The sequence below is a fragment of the Patagioenas fasciata genome, chromosome 5 (assembly GCF_037038585.1).
Source record: "Patagioenas fasciata isolate bPatFas1 chromosome 5, bPatFas1.hap1, whole genome shotgun sequence".
Taxonomy (NCBI): domain Eukaryota; kingdom Metazoa; phylum Chordata; class Aves; order Columbiformes; family Columbidae; genus Patagioenas; species Patagioenas fasciata.
In genome coordinates this window covers 68,795,158-68,815,834 of record NC_092524.1, presented here as the reverse complement: position 1 = coordinate 68,815,834, position 20,677 = coordinate 68,795,158, and the positions used below count along the sequence as shown (strand labels likewise).

Genomic DNA, 20,677 nt, shown 5'->3' with positions numbered 1-20,677 from the left:
AGATGGGTGTGAATTCAGCAAGCGCAAAGATTCAAAACCTTGGAGGATTTCAATTTCCAGCTCTTCTGATGCAATTCAGGAACGAGCTCTTTGGAAACCCTGCTCCCTCGAGCTCAGAAAACGTGTTTGAAGGAGCCTCTAGACAGCCCACACTAAGATTTTCAAGGAAAATAAAGCACAGAGTGACAAAAGCACTCAAAGGCAGCAGGAGAGTGGGAAGGGTGCAGGCAGCGGAGGATGAGAATCATTATCACGAAAGCTCATCAAATGAACTGGATGGATTACGAGAAGATTGCAGACTCATTAATAAAAAGGAAGGAAGCACCAATCAATAATTCTGGAAAAGCTGAGATAGCGGGTGCCTTTAAAAAAATCATTCTTTAATAAGAAAGGACGTATGGGTAATTAGGAAGTAATGAAGAACTTGTCAGCGTATGCACAGAGCGTGAGGAGGCGAGGGGACTCCGTCCCCACAAGTGACGGATTCCTGAATCGCTGGAGCCGAGCGATACATCTTAGTGTCACGGGGACAGTGCCTAATGGACTCCCTGAATCATTCATGGTTATTTATGAAGAAGTGAAGAATCCAGGAAGTACCAAGGGATGGGAGGGGGGAATAATTCACATTTACTTCAGTAATATTTTCTTTTTATAGGAAAGAAAGGACTCCCAAGATCTTAAAGAAAAAAGCAGCCTAAGGAGAAAAGGAGCCACAAATACAGTAAATACCTCTAAAAGTCTCTAGAAAATAATGGTCTCGGTGTGGGGAGGATACACCTGGATGTTGGGCTCTCGCATCCCCCTGCAGCAAAGATAAATCACGGCGGGGAGCCTGGTCCCTGCCCTTTGGAGGAACCCCAGAAACTTGGCTTCAGACACGTGGTTGGGATCCGAGCATCATATGAAGGAGGAATAAGCCTGAAACAGTGAATGAGGGTTTGATGGAACCACTAAGAGTAGGAATCAAAACAGCTCTAAGAGATCTTCTTGGCCATAAACATACATGAGAAATAAACGTGAGCTCTGGCCAAGAAGAACTTCGTAAGATTCATGGAGTAGTCACCTCCAACCAGTGTGAAATGAATGGATTCTTGGGAAACTGCAAAATGAGAAAAAAAGAAGAGGTGTGCAAGAGATATCTGTGACTTCACAGCATGGATGCAGCTCCCGGTGCAAGGACAGGGCTCAGCCGGGCTGGGAAGGGGCAGTGACCACCAGAGAACCTCGGAGAGAAGGAGCCTGGCAGAGCAGAGGAATCTGGAAAGGGCAGGAGAAACGGGTGACAGCAAGAGAGGGCGGTGATGTGTTGGGAAGGACTAGCAAACATACGGCATCCGATGTGCTCACCACGTGCAGGGTTTCCTCCAGCTGACAATGACACCTTTAAAAATCCATATAAACCTGACACTTGCTTCTGTGCTTGTTCTGCCTGATCAGGAGAGGGAACAGAAGTCACAGAATCACAGAGCGGTTGGGGCTGAAGGGACCTCTGTAGATCCCCCAGTGCAACCCCCCTGCTCAGGCAGGGTCCCAGAGCAGATCACACAGGTGGGTCCAGGCGGGTTTGAATGTCTCAGAGAAGGAGACTCCACACCCGCTCTGGGCAGCCTGGGCCAGGCTCTGGCACCTCCCAGCAAAGAAGTTTCTGCTCATGTTCAGATGGAGCCTCCTGTGTTTCAGTCTGTGCCCGGTGCCCCTCACCCTGGCGCTGGGCACCACTGAACAGTCTGGTCCATCCTCTGACACCCACCCTGAGATATTGATCCCATTGATCAGATCCCCCTCAGCTTCTCTTCTCCAGCTGAACAGCCCCAGCTCTCTCAGCCTTTCCTCATCAGAAAGGTGCTCCAGATGAGGGAAGAAAGAAGCTTCCAGGAGGCCAGGGCAGAAGGATGCAGAAGGGTCTGAGAAGATTGAGCAGCTCCTGACAGTGAAAGGACAGTTGGGGGTGACACAGAAGTGATGGTGACCTCTCCTTTGGGCGTGCCAGCCAAAGGACACCAGTAGATCCAAGAGGACAGGGTGGCATCCAAGTCAGGAGGGATGTGGTGTGGAAGATGCTGTGCCATCATAGCATCATAAAATGTCCTGAGGTGGAAGAGACCCACACAGATCATGGAGTCCAACTGCTGTCCCTGCACAGGACACCCCACAGGTCACCCCGTGTGTCTGAGCACGTTGTCCAGTCTCTTCTTGAACACTGTCAGGTTGGGGCCGTGACACCTCCCTGGGAGCCTGTTCAGTGTCCAGCACCTCTGGGTGAAGAACCTTTTCCTCATGTCCAAACTAAACCTCCCCTGACACCTCCAAACCGAGCGTCTTGGGGTCACTGGGCAGGAGGCTACACCTCCCCATTGGGGTGACCTGTACCTCTATGTACCCCAGGGCACATCAGCTGAGAACACACAGGATGCTCAACCACTCCTAACAAGTAACAATCACGTAATAAAAGCCCATCACCTTGGTCTCTGACTTGCTGCTGTTGCCGGCCATGGTAACGAGAGAACCCAACAGGAACATGTGATTTTTAACCCTAGAGCCACCAGAGTAAAGGAAAATACTGGAGAAACTCTCTAATTTAAAAACATGAGCGGGGAAGGGGGAGATGAGAGTGTTAGCTCACAGAAGGCGCATCAACTGGTTGTCTGCAGTCATAAGCTGCCTTGTGAAGAGCCGTGTACGGGATTAGCAGGCTGATCTCACATCTCAGACAAGGCTGCGCGGTATTTATCTTCACACACAGAAGCCCTTTCATACCACAAAAGTACAAACGTAGTTGCAAGTGGTAAATTTGATCTCTTTTACAGAAAAAAAAAGAATCTCCAGAGACCTTGTGCAATCTGTATCTGACAAGCACTGCAAGACCCCTCTCACTTTGCAGAGTCAGCAAAAGCTCCACTCTTTCCACTTAGGCGAAGGGTTTGTTTTAAGTCACTGGTTTAACTTAAGAGGAAAAGAAGCCTCTTGCAACACGCCCGCTCGGGGTTTAAAACGCTTGGGGAGACAGGTGCTTTGGCAATATTTATAAGCTCAGCTTTGAACCCAGCACTAAGCCGGCCAGCTCGCCGTAGCCATTCACAGCATCTCGGGAGCTCTGTGATCCCGTCCCCAGCTCCACCGCGACACCAACAAACTTTAAAGAGAATGCGAGAGGATCTCCCGGGTGCGGAAAGCAAACACCGCACAACGTGCCGGCAGGGGCTGGGAGCAGCTTGTTAAAATGCTCTTTGTTCTCCCCGCTGCTGGGTTACGGGGATGAAGAGCAGCAGAAGTGAATCTCAGATGAGTTTTGCTCCTCCTGCTACTTAATTCTGGTCTTATCTTATTGGTAAGGAAAGAGTATGTGCTCAGGAGAGAGTGCATCTGAGCAGCAGCCTTTACACGTAGCAAAGGAGCTTCATGTAGCCTGAGAGGATCCAAAGGTGCTGTGACCAGTGTTGGTCTCATTAGGTAGGGGAGACCTTCTGATCTCTGAACTGCCTGAAAGGAGCTTGGAGCCAGGGGGGGTCGGGCTCTGCTCCCCAGGAACAAGTGACAGGATGAGAGGAAACGGCCTCAAGTTGCACCAGGGGAGGTTGAGGTTGGATCTGGGAACAATTTCTTCCCCAAAGGGCTGTGGGGCATTGGAACAGGCTGCCCAGGGCAGTGCTGGAGTCACCAGCCCTGGAGGGTTGGACAGACGGACATGAGGTTCTCAGGACATGGGGCAGTGCCAGGAGTGGGTTATGGTTGGACCAAATGATCTTGAGGGGCTTTTCCAACCAAAATGATTCTGTGATTCTGTGTTCATCTGGTGCAGACCAGATGGGTGCAGGGACTCCCATGGGTGTCTGAGCTGGGATGCCCATGAACAACAGACCTACTCCAGCGGGATTAGCCCAGTGCTCTGCCTGAGCTCATTAGCCTCAACTCTTAATTAGCTCCCGTGCGGCCAGCTTGGGTTTCCCTGCCGTGACCCCTTGGTTTCACAATCCATGTGCACAGGACGAGCCTGGGTTTGTCCTGTGGTTGTCCTGTGATATTCCACCAGTTCGTACCACTCAGCTCGGGCAGAATCTGTATGGGGCAGCACGTGTGTTGCCTTTGCCACCAGCACCACAGGCTTCATGGTGCTGGTTCTGTGAAGAGGCTGCAGTTGCTTCACATGACAGCTTAGAAGGGAAAAAGGACAAATGTTCTCAACGTAAATGTCGCAAAAATCCAGGTTTTCTGATATAACTCTAAAATGTTGAACTTGGGCTTTTTTCAGTGGCACATTGCAAGGAAAGGAGGTTGAAGCAAGGTGGGTGTTGGTCTCTTCTCCCAGGTAACAAGTGACAGGATGAGACAAAACGGCCTCAAGTTGCGCCAGGGGAGGTTGAGCTTGGATGTGGGGAACAATTTCTTCCCCAAAGGGCTGTGGGGCATTGGAACAGGCTGCCCAGGGCAGTGCTGGAGTCACCATCCCTGGAGGGTTGGACAGACGGACATGAGGTTCTCAGGACATGGGGTAGTAGCGGACCTGGCAATGCTGGGTAAACGGTTGGACTCGATCTTAAATGTCTTTTCCAACCAAAACAATTCTATTATGTGATTCTCTAAGTGCCAGGGCTTCTTTGGGTTATGGCTTTGATTCTTGAATATTTTTACTTCCTTAAACTACTTATAAGTAGAAACATTCTACTTAAACTTACAACTAATTTTGAATACAAAAGGGAAAACCAGCTCATTAGCAAAGCCTGCCCAGGCCTGTCGTCCCTTCCCTCTCTCCAGCACAGGGAAGGGGCTCCCAGGGCTCCCATAAGAGCAGCAGCAAAATACACATTGCTGCAAACGCCGCGGTGCACAGAGCACCGCAGGCTCCAAGCCGTTGCCAGCACTGCCACCCTGGAAAGCCACCCAGGAGGTGCTTGCGGTCACACGACAAGCCCTTAAGAGGAGAAGTTTCATGCCACCGGGGGTAACAGCCCCAAAATAAAACTCTCTGTTCCACAAGGCAAATCCATCAGTGCAATTGGAGGGCTTGCTTAAGCGTGCGTGTGTGAAGCCCCGCTCCAAGGGACACACGAGCAGGTCCTGCCACCCTTTGGGGACATCACATCATCATGGCTGTGGAAGTCACAGAATCACACAGAATCCCAGAATGTCAGGGGTTGAAGGGACCTGGAAAGCTCATCCAGTGCAATCCCCCCATGGAGCAGGAACACCCAGATGAGGTTCCACAGGAAGGTGTCCAGGCGGGTTTGAATGTCTGCAGAGAAGGAGACTCCACAACCTCCCTGGGCAGCCTGGGCCAGGCTCTGGCACTCTCATCATGAAGAAGTTTCTTCTCATATTTACGTGGAACCTTTTGTGTTCCAGTTTGAACCCATTTCCCCTTGTCCTGTCACTGGTTGTTATCGAGAAGAGCCTGGCTCCATCCTCCTGACACTCCCCCTTTCCATATTGATCCCCAGGAATGAGTCCCAACTCAGTCTCCTCTTCTCCAGCTCCAGAGCCCCAGCTCCCTCAGCCTTTCCTCACACGGGAGATGCTCCACTCCCTTCAGCATCTTGGTGGCTGCGCTGGACTCTCTCCAGCAGTTCCCTGTCCTTCTGGAACTGAGGGGCCACAACTGGACACAAGATTCCAGGTGTGGTCTCCCCAGGGCAGAGCAGAGGGGCAGGAGAACCTCTCTGACCTACTGACCACCCCCTTCTAACCCACCCCAGGTACCATTGGCTTCCTGGCCACAAGGGCCCAGTGCTGGCTCATGGTCACCCTGCTGTCCCCAGGACCCCCAGGTCCCTTTCCCCTACACTGCTCTCTAACAGGTCATTCCCCAACTTACACTGGACCCTGGGGTTGTTCCTGCCCAGATTCAAGACTCTACACTTGCCCTTGTTCTATTTCCCGCAGGTATCAGTCTCTCTTGGGCATGGGAGGGCTCACCCAGTTGACCAAGGAAACCACGTGTAGGGATGTGCTGGGCTGGGACCAAAACGCCTCTCAGCAGAACCAGAGACCCTTGTCCCTCTGTTCGCTCATCCTCTGCATCCTATCCCCTCCATACGCCTTGTCTAGTCTCTGATATTTAATTACAGACTATATCATCCACCCCTCCAAACATATACATTAAAAATAATCTTCGGTGTATCAGGTCTGCCTCCCAAGAAATACCGATGCTTTATTGCAGAGCTATGCAGTGACCGAGGCCGCCAGCTTTTAAAATATTCTCAGTAACGATGAGGTAGATGAATGTATTTATGCTCACACAAAATTGTGAACACGGTAAGTCGTTATATAAACTGTTATATAAATTACCTACCGATCGCATATAAATTTTCGGAGTCAAATTCCCCCAAGCTCACGCTAACGGGGTAAATCACTTCAAGTTACTGTGGTTATTCCCGACGGCAGGGACCACTCTGCAGAAACGAAGGAAGCAGAATCTGGCCTTAAATTACACACTCGACACACATTTGTGATATTACTCGTATTCAGAGATCTCTTGGCTCCTTCAAACTGTAACTGCAAATCAACCCGGAGACCCCAAACCAAGCAAACTGTCTCTTTAAACAAAATGACTGCGATATAATAAATATTGATTTTGTAAACATTTTGCTGAGGTTAAAAGCTTTCCACAGGGATGGTCATTAGGCACATAACTCTGCTCTGCATCCCTGGTAAGCACATCTATTCAAAGGTCATATATTATAGCGGAATCTCAGGCAGCCTAAATCAGAACTTGGCTCTGCAGCACATGCCCTCATCAGGCAACGACACTGGTCCTGGAAGCTTCATTATATCTAATTAAAATCAAATGTATTTTGGGGCATATGCAAATAAAGTGGATGTTTTCTTAGGTTCAAAAACCTTGCTGTGATGTAAATTCTTCCGGAATGGCTTAACACCTGGTGGCTGCATAGATACAAACTCTACTTGCGTGTTTTCCTTTTAAACTACACCGGTTTTACTGTTTATAACGTACAAGGCGATGAAAGACACACTGACTAGAAGGGAACTGTTCCATGACCCACCTGAAGACAACTCTGAATAAATCGCACCGCCTGGTACCCTTTGGACAGCCTTGGTGACCTCTGCTGGAAACCACCGGTCTGCATACTGGGTGAGGAAAAACCCCAGTATCCCACCCTTCCAGTCTCAGCTTCCCAGTTAAAGCTGAGCTCGACTCACTTACTTTCTGGCTAGCAGCTTTCCTCTCATTCAACAATAACAATTGCTCTGTGCAGCAGGGAATCGCCATCAATTTGGTGATAAAACCCCAAGGGGCCTTTGCAGATTTGGGCGATGATGGAGATTTATGGGTTCAGGGCAGGACCACCATGGGTGCCAGTCAGGTGTCGTATCTGGAGCTGGGAAACCATAAATCCCTCGTTTTGCAAGAGTATTTAGGTCGATGGTTGATTTTCTGTCAACTCTCATCACGTGCCCAGAATAGAGACGGGACAAATCATTGTGGTCAATGGCATTCGATGGCACGATCTACACGAGGCTTTAGCTCTATCTTAAGACTATCAAGTTCTCCACATATTGCCAGTCCAGACCCATCTGTCACCAAACTGCTCAACCAGAGCCCTCTGGACCCACAGGCTGGTTTTGTAAAACCCAAGGCTCTTCGACCTGATCTGACTCTTGACAACTTTCACAATTCATTGAATCAGAGAATCTTTCAGGTTGGAAAAGACCTTTAAGATCATCAAGTCCAACCGTTAAACCAACGCTGCCAAGTCCACCACTACCCCACGTCCCTGAGAACCTCATCTCTGTTCAACCCCTCCAGGGATGGTGACTCCAGCACTGCCCTGGGCAGCCTGTTCCAATGCCCCACAGCCCTTTGGGGAAGAAATTGTTCCTGATATCCAATCTAAACCTCCCCTGGTGCAACTCGAGGCCGTTTCACAGCTTTTTTGAAGCCAGATCTGCAGCATATGGCAGGAAGAGATTTCATCCCACCATACACAGCCTGCTGCAGTCCTGACATAAATTATTCCCCCAACTTTCCTTTTGATGCATCACAAGACGCATCGAGATGCCAAATGCCGAGTGCATGTGCTCCCGCAGAAAGACGATCTGTGCTAATTGCCACGAACGACCTTGCGCGCTGTCATCCTCCTGACTTTGCTGGGTTGCGAATGATCCCAGGAGCTGAAACAGTCCCAGAAAAGGGTCCCACTTTTCTCAAGTATCGGAAGCAACATCACAGAATTGAGGTGGTGTTCCCCCAGGTCACGCTCATGTTTGAATCACAGAGTCATTCTGGCTGGAAGAGACTCTTAAGATCGTTGAGTCCAACCATAACCCAACTCTGGCACTAACCCATGTCCCTAAGAAATGTGGGTGGTTGTGCATCATCTAGAGGAGTCATAGGGAAAAGGTCATTCTCAGGGAAGAAGACACTTAAGTTGACGCATCTGTAGATTTAATCCAGCTGAGATATCAGGCAGGAGCCTGGGGTAAAGAACACCTGCTTACAAACCTGATCTCACCACTTCTGGTGTTTTCCAAGACTCCGAGCACAGCCAGACTGTCCCTCCCAACTGTGCCCGCTCGCAGGTGAAGACCAACCATGCAGCTACAAACCCTGGAACCCAAACCCATGAGGCACAAACTAAGAGCGAGCTAAAGCACCACATGGACAGCTTTGGCATTCTTCCCTGTGATAACCTACTCATGTGAGTCTCGGGATCCCAGCGAGGAGACACGGTTTGCTTGTCCCTCCTCTCGCTCGCTATGCACCAAAACCACGCTATAATTGAACATAATATCCTTTGCCCGAGCAGAAACGGGGTTGTTTCCAAACAAAATCCACCTGCGTTGGTTCTCACGGCATCCTGGGGCCAGCGGACTCGCTCCAATCGTAAAGTGGCTCTGGTTCTATCACAAAGAGGTTTCAAATGCTGTTCAGTGTCATCGGGTGGAGCTCCATCGCTAGGGAAAGAGGTGTATTTCTCCTGAGCTCAGCTGGGAAAGGAGTCAGACTTATGTCTACTAAATAAATAGCACTCCACATTCCCTGGATCCTCCCCAGCTGCTGAGGCCTTGCAGCTGCAAGGTGGGGAAGGAGAAAGCAGCTGAGAGCACCAGGTGGGATCGCACCTCCTTTGCTGCTCCTCTCCCCTTTTTCCCTGCCACAGATGCGTTCCTGCAGGCTTCACACCATGACGAGACATCCCAGCAGCAGAGCAGCGTGGTGGCACTTACCTATCGCTCACAGCCCATCAGGAGATCGCACGCCAGGCCAACCAGCCACATCTGGCGCATCTGCCGAAAGCAAACACCGGCGGCACGGCAACACGAGCCAGAAACCCGCTGCAACAGGCAGCTGGGCAGGCTCTGCTCAGCAGGGATGCAGGCAGCCAGAAAGGGAGGAAGGATGCTCCTCGGAGATGCTGCAGCACGGTCCTCAGCATCTGACAGCCCAGGAGATCAATAGAAAGCCCAACCACCGCCCCAGTCACTGCCGGATCGACCGGTGGGTCGTCTGGTTCGTAACTCCTGGAGCACAGCGCGATACGCACAGTCGATACCATCAAATAACCCTCTGGCCCCTCGGTCTGGGCTGTCACCTGTCATTAGTGGAGCGGCGGGGAAGGGGCAGCGCTGGGCTCCCCTCCCTCCTGCCGAGCAGCCCAGAGGGCAACATTCAAAATGAGACAAAACCACCACTCTTTGCGGGTATAGGATTTTTTTCCTAAGCCAACAACAGATTCTAACTGCGGTGCTCTGGGGGAGGCGAGAAATAATCTCGTAGGTGAGAAATTGTGTCTACGCACTTGCTCTGATTCACCGAGCTGTGGGCTGATGGTGGCACAGACTGAAGCAAACGCCTTTTTGGGTCCTCATTTCCAGGGAATTCAACGTCAAGATGGAACCAGCGTTGCTGTGGGACGGATAAGGGACAAACTTGGCCACGTCTGAGCTGCGGAGATGAGTGGGGTTTATGTGACAGCGTGACTTGAACCACAGCTGCTGCTCCTCCTAGAAAAGGCCCTCACAAAGCGCTGGCTGTAGATTAAAAATGGCATAAAAAAAAGAGGCAGTCGGCTGAGCTGCAAAGGAGCAACAATAAAATATACGTCGGGACAATCAGAGAGGCATTTTGATTGCTTCCTCAGACGGCAAGACTGAGACTTCGCTGGCTTTGCCATGAAAGTCGAGGTTTGTTTTACACTTCTGTCTCGTACCCTGCCAAAGAAAGAGCGCTGTGTTCCCGGGAACCCGCGGCAGCTGTCACCCAGCCAAGGGACAATGCCAGTGCTCACCCAGCACGGTTTGCACATCAAGGGCTCTCACCAGCTTCACCATTTCAACTCCAAAAAGCATTTAAGTCATGCCCTTCAATCTCCGCGACTTCAATTGAAGACCGAGCATGTGTGGAAGTGCTTTCCCAGGGAGGGAGGTGACGCTCTCATTGTGTCCCTGATGGGATTTCACCCGGTCCTGGCAGCCTCTGTGGTGCTGGAGGTTCTCAGCACATCTCCAGGTGCAGTAGAAGGTGCTCGGTTATGAGTTTGCATTACAGCACAAGGTTTGTGGGCTGGAGGGAGCTGTGCTGAATACACAGCTTTGGACAAGCTCGGTTAGTTCAAGGAAAAGGACAGACAGGGAGACCAAGCAATTATTAGCCCAGGAGCACAAGGTGAATCCTTGGTGGGGATTGCTGATCTCGAGACACAGCTACGAGCCCATCCTTTCTTCTTCCAGCCACAGCTCCCTTCCTTGCTGCAATATCAACAGCCAGAGCCGCATTTGCCATCATCATCATCATCCCTCTCCTCCCCTGCTTCGGGCTGGATCAACAGCTGCTTTGGGCAACACAGCCCAGTCCTGCCAGGAAGGGAATGGTGGCTCTGACCGCCAAGCAGCCCGTCTGTGTGCTGAAATCAATAAACACGCCTTGTAAGAAATGACCCGTTTCAAAGCCTGACACAGCCCTCCCTTCTCCCAGCTTTACACATAGTCCAATGGAGAGACCACAGAGAAACTTGTTAGGAAAGGGATGCTTTCCTAACAACTCCCCGGAGCCAAAACCAGACCTCTGAGCCTGCCTTATGGACAGAAAGGTCCTTCCCAAGCAGAGAGGCCACCGGCATGGTGAGATCCTCAGCCAGCAAAGGGACACAGACCCTGCGCAGCCACCGCACCCAGAGTCCAACCATTAACCCAACGCTGCCAAGTCCACCACTAAACCATGTCCCTAAGAACCTCAGCAGATGACAGGAGCGAGAGCTTAAATTCACATCAGTATTACAGCATCACATTGTGCCAGCTGAGGATCTGCAGTTCGCTTCTGTTTTGTGAGTAATCTTTGAAATATTGCCCAGTGTTAGCAGCAGCTCTTCTCATCATCCACCGCCGATGCCCGCAAAGGTCAAGAGGTAAAGAGCAGTGAAGTTAAAAGAATTACTGAATTAATGCGTTTTGAATCAAGGGGTTATCTGGGAGGACAGAGGGGTTTTGGCAGAGAAGACCCCAGGAGCTGCAGGTGGGAAGCAGCTGTGGTTCCACAGCACGGGCTTAACCAAGAGATGCTATGGATGCGTCGTGCACCCTCGAGCGGAGAACACAACCATAAGTCATCGTTAATTCACACACACACTGTACAATCCAGTCGCAGGGCAATGGGAACTGATGGTGCAAATCCAGAAGGACCAGACAGGGGAAAGAGAAAAAAAAAATGGAAGTAAATGCAAAGGTCTGACTCCCGAAAAAGAAAAAAGACAAGAAAAGAATCACTGGTTGAAAGATGCCACAGTTCCAGCGTTCACGCAAATAATTTAACTGATATTTAAATCCATCAATTAATACCAGGTTAGTATAGGGGTAATTAACACCGATGGGACATCTGTCACTGTCAGGTCCATTGCAAAGGGTTTCTGCTGACTGTCCTACAGAACTCAGCATGCACCTATTACCACCCCTCTATTTCTGTAATGCGGGGAATTTAGTGGCTAATCAAATGTAAAACACACAACCCAAAAGCTGGTCCATGGTGGCGCTGCTGTGCTGTGCTTTGGTGTCACCCCTCATGGCCAGGGACCGGTTGCTCCAGCCAGATGCTGGCTCACAAAAATTTCACCATGAGCTTGGGCTGATTCTTTCCAGCCAGAAATTCTGCTCTTCACAGACCAGCTGAGCTTTCCCAGCCAGCTCCAGGTCAGGCCAGCCCCAAAAGCTGCATCCAATCCTGAAGGCAAAATGTGACTTAGGTCTGATCGCCAATAAAATTCTCCTTTGAACTGGAACACTGAATCCTTTGACAAGCTCTTCTCGCTCAGGTCTCTTCTGCATTATAAACAGATGTATCTCCTTCCCGCATTCACCAGCAAAGAGCCACTGCTGTGGGGTTTTATATCCATATATCTCCTTGTTAGAAAGTGTATTAGTTTTCCTTTCCATGACTGCCCAGTAAGACCTTTATCCACTAATCCACCCCCCAACTGCAGACCCAGAGCACCCATTCACCAAACCATCAGTCTTTTCACTCACAACCTGCATGGTCCATGAGAATTTGGGAAACTTCCATCTATGGTACCATTGCTTTGCTCTTCCCAGTAACAAGGCTTCTGCCTTTGCTGGTCCTTCTGGGACACCACCTGAGCTGGGGTCACTGGAGATTTACCCCGTGAGCTCCCTGGGGCTTATGCGCTTGCTCTAAATAGATATTTATCCAATTCATCCCATAGGACTAGCTAGAGGAACAGGGAATGAGCCGGCTTATTTATAAGCCAATTTAATAGGTAAAACACATACCACAAGCACACAAAACACCTCGTCCCCAGAACAAAGAAAGCAGGGAACGAGGCTGCCAAAAGGGCAGTGCTGAGAGCTGGGGACTTGTAACAATTCACCTCTCTTTTCTTTTTTAATTATTCTTTGATACAGCTGGGAAGAGCACATGCAACTCGAAAGCACTCAGCTTTAAATGAATATGTATGTGAATCACACAAGTTAATTAAGGGATGTGGAAAATTCCTTCAAACTTTAGGGAAGAGAATGAAAATATCTTCATAAAATGGTAGATGGCTGGATCGCTAGAAAGGACACTTAATAGACTCCTTAATAGGAGTTTGTGGTCATACGTGAGCAAATGACACCAAGCAAAGTTTTCCCTCTAAAAAGCTGAACTTTTGGGTGCTGGTTTATTTAGAAGAGTGGGAATAAGCGATGCATGTGCGTCTCAAGAACACATTCCCGACCAAGATCCCCCCTGCACCATCAGCTCCCCCAGCGCTCCTTGTGAAACCTGGTAAATAAACAGCAACACCTTTTTATCGCTCTCATGTCATTTACTTAACACCCGGTGCCGTGTTTGCTCTGCTAATTCTGGTTTTTCAGGCTAGGGATGTGGTGAGAGGAGAATCCCTGGGTGATGCACCAATACCTGGTGATATTTCCATGAAAGAGAAACAAGAATTAGTCTATGGGCTGGTTTTTCACCCATCCCAGCTGAGGTGCTCCTGACTCGCACCACAGCAAAGGTAGCAAGAAATATCACCCCAGTGGGACCCTTCCTTCATGAAGTGGCCAAGGAAAGAAAATCATCAGATACAACCATGTGGGGAGAATGGAAAGGGCTCGATATTCACAGAGCACAGGAACTTAGTGGAGAAGATAAATCCCACCAGTCTGTACTTTGAGATGCTTAAGAGCATTTGAAGCATCTGAGCACAGATGGTGCAACCCAGCATCGCCCTGTCAGGTCGGGTATTTTTGGCTTTCCCACTGGAACTGATTTACACTCGCTCTGAGATGGCCCCGGGCCCATTTCCATGTGCGGATAATGAAAGAGGACATCTCCTGGCATCAAGAACGTCTCATAGAACTTCTGCACCACGTTACCTTTGATCAGTGTGATGTTTGTGGTTGCTCTTTATTCCACTAAATGCGGTAAGAGCCACCTGACATAGAGCTGTATTCTAAATAAATCAATACAAGGTGGCAGCATCACCTCCGGATCCTGGACAGACACACTCGCGTAAATCCATGTGCCTTGGTGACATTTCTTTGCCTTTTTCTGACTTGAAAGCATCTCGTCCTGTTTGGCACTCTGAGGATTTGGCCACAGAAAAGTGGAGCAATGGGGAAGGGTGTTTGGCTGGAGAAGGACGGGAGAGATGGAGCGAGCGTGGTGGGATTCGGGAAGGCCACCAAACCAAGGCTTGGGAAAGTGCTTCGCTTCGCAACAGGAAAAGCTTAAGGATTCTCACCGCTTCTGTTTTCGCAGCAAGTATTTTCCTTTGCAAATGCAAGCAGATCTTTGTCACGCAGCAACTCCCTGGATATTTCCCAGGAGCGCTGTGGGCTACAGGAATCCCCGTGGACCCAACCGCAGCACGTTGACGGTGCCTCAAGAAAGTGGCTCCTCCAAGTTTCTGTGGCAGCCAACAGAGTCCCAGCCAAGTAATTAATGAATAACTCTGTCTGCTTGTCCCTGTCTTGTTTGTGACACCCACTGCCCCCTGGACAGAAACTACGAGGCACTGGTGGTGTTTTCCAGCTCCCAGTTCACCCCAGATGTGCAAACCAACTGGAACAAAGTCACCCTTAGTGTACTCGGGATTCTTGAGTCTTCAAAGAGCTCTCTCCGCATCCCTCAAGACATCTGTGCTAGTGGCAGCCTGCATGAGCTGAGGTCTCGATCGTTGCTCTGCTAATTAACCTCTGACCGTTAACAATCATTACAGCTGATTCACCGGAGTGCATAAGGTCAGCTCACAGGGTTGTCTCTACCGCAATCTGTGCAGAGATGCTGCAGGGGTTTGAAATACTAAATTGAAATATTAAACCCTGGCCCAGGTTGGGCAGAGAGGTGGTGGATGAACCATCCCTGGAGACATCCCAGGCCAGGCTGGACGGGGCTCTGAGCAACCTGAGCTGGTGAAGATGTCCCTGCTCATGGCAGGGGTGGCACTGGGGGAGCTGGGAAGGTCCCTTCAACCCAAACCATCCTGTGATTCTATGAAATCCAAGGAAAGTTTGTGTCTTCAGCCTGGGCAACACCACCCTGGGCAGTTAAATCCAATGTAAGTGTACAACCAAGAGCACTATTTATCTTCCACTGAAGTCAAGACCTGTTTCTCCTTCACTACATGATGAACTGTAGGGGAAACGGACCAAGGGGTCCTGGGGACAGCAGGGTGACCATGAGCCAGCACTGAGCCCCTGTGGCCAGGAAGGCCAATGGTACCTGGGGTGGGTTAGAAGGGGGTGGTCAGTAGGTCAGAGAGGTTCTCCTGCCCCTCTGCTCTGCCCTGGGGAGACCACACCTGGAATCTTGTGTCCAGTTGTGGCCCCTCAGTTCCAGAAGGACAGGGAACTGCTGCAGAGAGTCCAGCGCAGCCACCAAGATGCTGAATGGAGTGGAGCATCTCCCGTGTGAGGAAAGGCTGAGGGAGCTGGGGCTCTGGAGCTGGAGGAGACTCAGGGGTGACCTCATTAATGTTTACAGATATATAAAGGGTGAGTGTCAGGAGGATGGAGCCAGGCTCTTCTCAGTGACAGTCAATGATAGGACAAGGGGCAATGGGTTCAAACTGGAACACAGGAGGTTCCACTTAAATTTGAGAAGAAACTTGTTCCTGGTGAGGGTGTCAGAGCCTGGCCCAGGCTGCCCAGGGAGGTTGTGGAGTCTCCTTCTGTGCAGCCATTCAAACCCGCCTGGACACCTTCCTGTGGAACCTCAGCTGGGTGTTCCTGCTCCATGGGGGGATTGCACTGGATGAGCTTTCCAGGTCCCCTCCAACCCCTGACATTCTGGGATTCTGTGAACTGGACAGGCTGCAAACAGAACATTTTGGGTTGGAAAGGGCTTTCAAAGCTCCCCCAGTGCCACCCCTGCCATGAGCAGGGACATCTGCACCAGCTCAGGTTGCTCAGAGGCCCGTCCAGCCTGGCCTGGGATGTCTTCAGGGATGGGCCATGTCTCAGTGTCAAGGTAAAGCAGACAATGGCCCAAGCCCAGAGTCCTGGTTTAAGGCAAAAGAAATGTGAATGAGACGCCTGTGGATAAAAGATGCAGAGCCCCTGTAAAGGAAACCTGTGATCCCAACCCAAAGCAGAGAAAAGCTTCTTGCTTGACTGCCCAAAAAGAACAGAAGCTTGCACCACCCTTCGCCATGGGACACTGACCTCTTCATCTTATTTCTGTGCACGGTAAACCCAGATTGATATTTGCTGCAGCCTGTTTATATACATCTATCTATCTATCTATCTATCTATCTATCTATCTATCTATCTATCTCTCTATCTCTCTATCTCTCTATAAAAAGCCGTTACCAAGCTGCTGAGCCTGCACTCACCAAACACTTCCCAGCAAAAGCCAGGGGGACTCGAATGCGCAAAGAATAAATGATTCAGCTCCATCTTGCGTTTCTGCTTTTGACATGCCAAGCAGCACTCCAACTTGTCAGGACCCAATGCAGACAGCTGCAATCTATGTACAAATCTGGGACAATTCAGATTAAAACCCCATTTTCCTCTATATTTCTCTGAATATTAACCCCTCTCCCAACAGCTGTCCTGAAAGGAAAATAGAAGAGAGCGGATTTCCCGTGATCTGCGTTTGGCTTAGAAATCCCAGTTCGCTGAATGATGTTTGATTGCACCGCAGCACAGATTATTTTGAAACGATCATCTGCGAGAGCCACGCAATCAACGCTCCACCAGAGCAAAGCAAAAATTGGGGCAGTTCCTGAAGAGATCTGTAAAAAGCCCTTCGGTCTCCTTTCCACATGCTGCACTTAGCAGCGATCGCCCCAGGCCCGACAATCACGTACCCAGGCGTGAACGCTGCTTTCAAGAACAACAGCTCATCAAGGCACCCTCGGGTCACCACGGCGAGAATCGCAGTCTCCTCGGGTCAGAAATTAAGAGCACAGATGTATCCCTATGAATATTTTGCACTGAGCAGGGCTGTAATCACAGAAAAGTCAAGAGCTGATGACTCTGTCCTTTCCTATGAGCTGTAGGTGCTCGTTACAACCACTCATTGCTGTGAAAACACCAGGAAAAAAGGGATGGTCGCTCTTTCAGGAAGTTTCTCTTGCTGCCAAAGGTTTTTCTCCTCAAAAAACGACGCCCGGATACTTTTGCAAGAGGTTCACCAGCCAAATCCACAGGTGGTTTGGTTCCTAACGCCCCATCCCAACCAGGATAAAGCTTGCAATGTCAATAGCCGCTCCCCTTGATTCAGTCATGCAGCACCTCGGGGAGCACTTCTAAATCACTCCTTCAATTATACTGTATTGCCACAATTGACTCAACAGACTCTTTTCCCTCCGTAACAAGGAAACATCAGGGAACAGCAGTAAACTCCTTCACTGTCGTACCAAAAAGGCCACTTTGACAACCTGCAAAACACGGGATCACCCAAGGCAGGTGTGACTTCACATTCTGATTTCCAAACATTTGAGAGAAACTGCATGAAAACCATCATTTCAAATAACATTACAGCTTCGTGTCTGTTAGCTACACCAATGAAATACTGCATTGCTAAAGCTCTGCCCCGTGAAAAGGTATTTTGAAAGATGAAAAAAGCATTCCAGGGAGATAAGTCATGCTAATGATGAACATGAGGACTGGACCTGAAGTACCTGAGCACACAAAGTTGTCCGGACGCTCATGCATGTACCTAAGTGCCTTGCTGCACCTGAATCAAAGCAGGAGGGTAAAGCCCAAACCTTATGAAAGGTCCTGGTACCCATTAGATTTCTCTTGTTTTGGAGAGCACCACAGACAGCTGGACCTGGTTCTGCTCTATGTCAGTACACACCAAATGGGTTCATTCTTCCCCAGGAGGTGTGTCAGAAAACCCAGGCTGCTCCCACACAGCCACCACTTTCTGGGTTTCATAACAGGCAAGAGGAGCGAGATGCTCACAGCATCTGACAGCTCATGTCAGGCTAACACGCCGAAGAAGAGCCCCCGTGCCCCTGTGAGCAGGTTGTCACCTGTGCCATGGTGCACCCCGGCAGCCCAGCACCAGCTGGGAGCAGTGACAGCACCCCACGTGTGACAACAACGGACCGGGCACTCAAACTGTTCTGGCACGTGGGTGTCATCTTTGTGAGAGCGCAGGAAAGCTGGGAGGAGGTGGTTGTGCTCCTAGGAGAAGGGGGTCAAGAGGAGCCCTTTCCAGCAGCAACACGCCCCACCATGCCCTTTCCTCCCACATGGCAACGTAACGTGGTCAACCACTTCTCCAGCATCATGAGAAGCGATGGCCTGTCCCTGTGTGCACCCACTGACCCAAACGGGGTGCAGGGCTGCATCCTCCACCAAGCTGCGCAGCATCTCCTAGAGAGTGATCTGGCCAAACCCCTTTCAGCAGGGGGGTCACACACCTCCCAACCGCTTGTCACAGGTCCCCCCACCTGCTCCTGCCAGCAGCGATTTGCTGGAGTGGGGCAGGGGGCAATTATTTCAATGTTCATCCTAGAAGTGACACCCATCCCCTTGCGCCCTGTCCGCCTGCGTCCCAGTCACTTCTGCCCCAGTTCCCTCGGCAAGGGGGTCACTGGTGCGAGCGGGGAGGGAGGCAGCGAGGTGGATGGAGTTGAGCTGAAGCTAATGACAGCCATGTCCCCGCCTCAAGCGCTGGGACCCTCTCCTCCAGTGAGTACATGTGTGGGAGCGAGTGCGCTCCAGAGGAGCTGATCAGTATTCAGCGAAAGGCTCCGCTACCGCGCTGCCCGCTCGCCCGCCGCCGTCCCTCCTCCTCCTCCCCATGACTCAGTGTGCAGGAGGCGGCAGCAGCCCGTCCCCAGCAGCACCCCACGGCACCCGCTGCCGCGGCCCCGTCCTCCCCCGCAGCGGATTTCACGCCTCCCTCCTCACTGAAGCATCGCTCCCCATCGCTTTTCCAGCTCCGCAGCGCAGATGTCCCCGATCCACTGCCAGGCCATCCCCCGCAGGCCTTGCCAGCTCCTCGGCTTGTGGGAACCTGAGGGCATGGCATGATTTGGGGACCCACGGGGAGCATCACCTGCCTTTTGCCAGCCTCCCCGTACCAGGGGAACATCACCTGCCTTTTGCCAGTCTCCCCATACCAGGAAAGCATCACCTGTCTGACAACAGTCTCCCCTGTACCAGGGGAACATCACCTGCCTTTTGCCAGCCTCCCCATACCAGGAAAGCATCACTTGTCTGACAACAGCCTCCCTGTACCAGGGGAGCATCACCTGTCTTTTGCCAGCCTCTCCTTATCAGGGGAGCATCACCTGCCTTTTACCAGCCTCCCCATACCAGGAAAGCACCACTTGTCTGACAACAGCCACCCTGTACCAGGAAAGCTTCACCAGCTTTTTGCCAGCCTCCCCATACCAGGAAAGCACCACTTGTCTGACAACAGCCTCCCCGTACCAGGGAAGCATCATCTGCCTTTCGCCAGCCTCCCCATACCAGGGAACAACCCTCCTCTCAAGCAAGGGTGCAAAACACATCCCCAGCATGGCAGAGGGCAGGTGGTGATGCTGTGAGCTGCAGGAAGCTGGACCGGGCAGGGCAATACGTGCTGAGCAGGCTGCACAACCACGGGGAACGACCAGGGCTGCTGGCAGAGGCCACCCCCGGGCCAGGGCTCACCTTGTGGAGCTTCCACATGGCACCCAGGGCCTTGACTTCGTGGCTGGAGTGCTTGCCCTCCTCCAGGCACTGGTAGCAGACGGGGCTCTTGCACTGCACGCAGTACATGCTGTGGTTCTCCAGCTCATGGTCGGTGCAGGTGGAGATCTTGCGGGGGCTGAGGCGGCGGCTGACGCGGCCCTGGGCCGGCGGGACCAGGCGGTGCTTGGCCAGCGGTCCCCGCGGCGGGTGACACCGCAGGCGGCAGGGATCGCAGTAGAAGACGTCGCACTGCTCGCACATGACGGCCGCCTCCTTGGGCGCCTTCTCGCAGAGCTGGCAGCGCAGGGCCGCCGCCCTGCCTTGCTGGTAGCGATCGATGACACCCTCCAGCAACCGGTTGCGGGGGAAACCCCGCAGCCCGCGCTCGTCCAGCACCAGGCTGCGGTGGCACTGCGGGCAGGTCAGGCAGGCGTTGCGGGGCGGCGGCGGCGGCGCCAGGGTGGCGGGGGGCGGCGGGGCGGCCGGCGGGAAGACGCGGACGCCGTTGGGTGACTTCTGGCAGGGGGTGGTGGGAGCGCTGGCGAAGCCACCGTAGGAGCCGTAGCCGCTGTCCGCCTCGCTGTACAGGCTCATCTTATCCAGGTCCAGGTAGTCATAGTCGGAGACGGCCGAGCCCGAGGCGCGGCGGCTCTGCGGCGACTCCGACTCCGGGGTCTGCACCAGGATGTTGCGGGCGCACGCCTGGCACAGGTTGTGCGAGCAGGGCAGGATGATGGGCTCCCGGTAGAAGGAGCCGCACACCGGGCATTTCAGCTCCTCTTCCATCTCTTCCATAAGGGAGGGAAGGCAGCGACGCGGCGCCGGCAGCGGCCGCGGCAGAGCCCGTTGAGCCACCCGCACCGCTCCGCGCCTCGGCGCCGACTGCGCGTCGCCCGCCGCCCGCCCGCCGCGCGCTCCGCCCCGCCCCGCCCCGCGTCTCGCCATTGGTCCGCTACCGGCGGGGAGGCGGGCCGCGCTTTCCCATTGGCTCTGCCGCCTGCCCGTCCCCCCGCTGCCGCCGGCGGCGCGGCCGTGAGGGGTTTCTCGGCAGGGCTGCGGAGCGGTGGGGTCGGTGCCGGGGCGTGGGGCC

At 52.1% G+C, this 20,677-nt stretch overlaps 1 protein-coding gene across 8 annotated transcripts in view; it reads right to left on the bottom strand.

The window, feature by feature from the left end:
* The window catches only part of TRIM9 (tripartite motif containing 9), a 63,997-nt gene extending 43,539 nt beyond the window's left edge, over nucleotides 1-20,458 (bottom strand). For all 8 annotated transcript variants that reach the window (XR_011739484.1, XM_065838576.2, XM_065838578.2 and 5 more), the window contains exon 1: nucleotides 19,567-20,458. Coding sequence is in view for 7 of the 8 variants with exons in the window: in XM_065838576.2 (XP_065694648.1) it covers nucleotides 19,567-20,382 (816 nt within the window). In the remaining variant the exon portion in view is untranslated. The remainder of the gene's footprint in view (nucleotides 1-19,566) is intronic.
* Nucleotides 20,459-20,677: the final 219 nt, after the last annotated feature.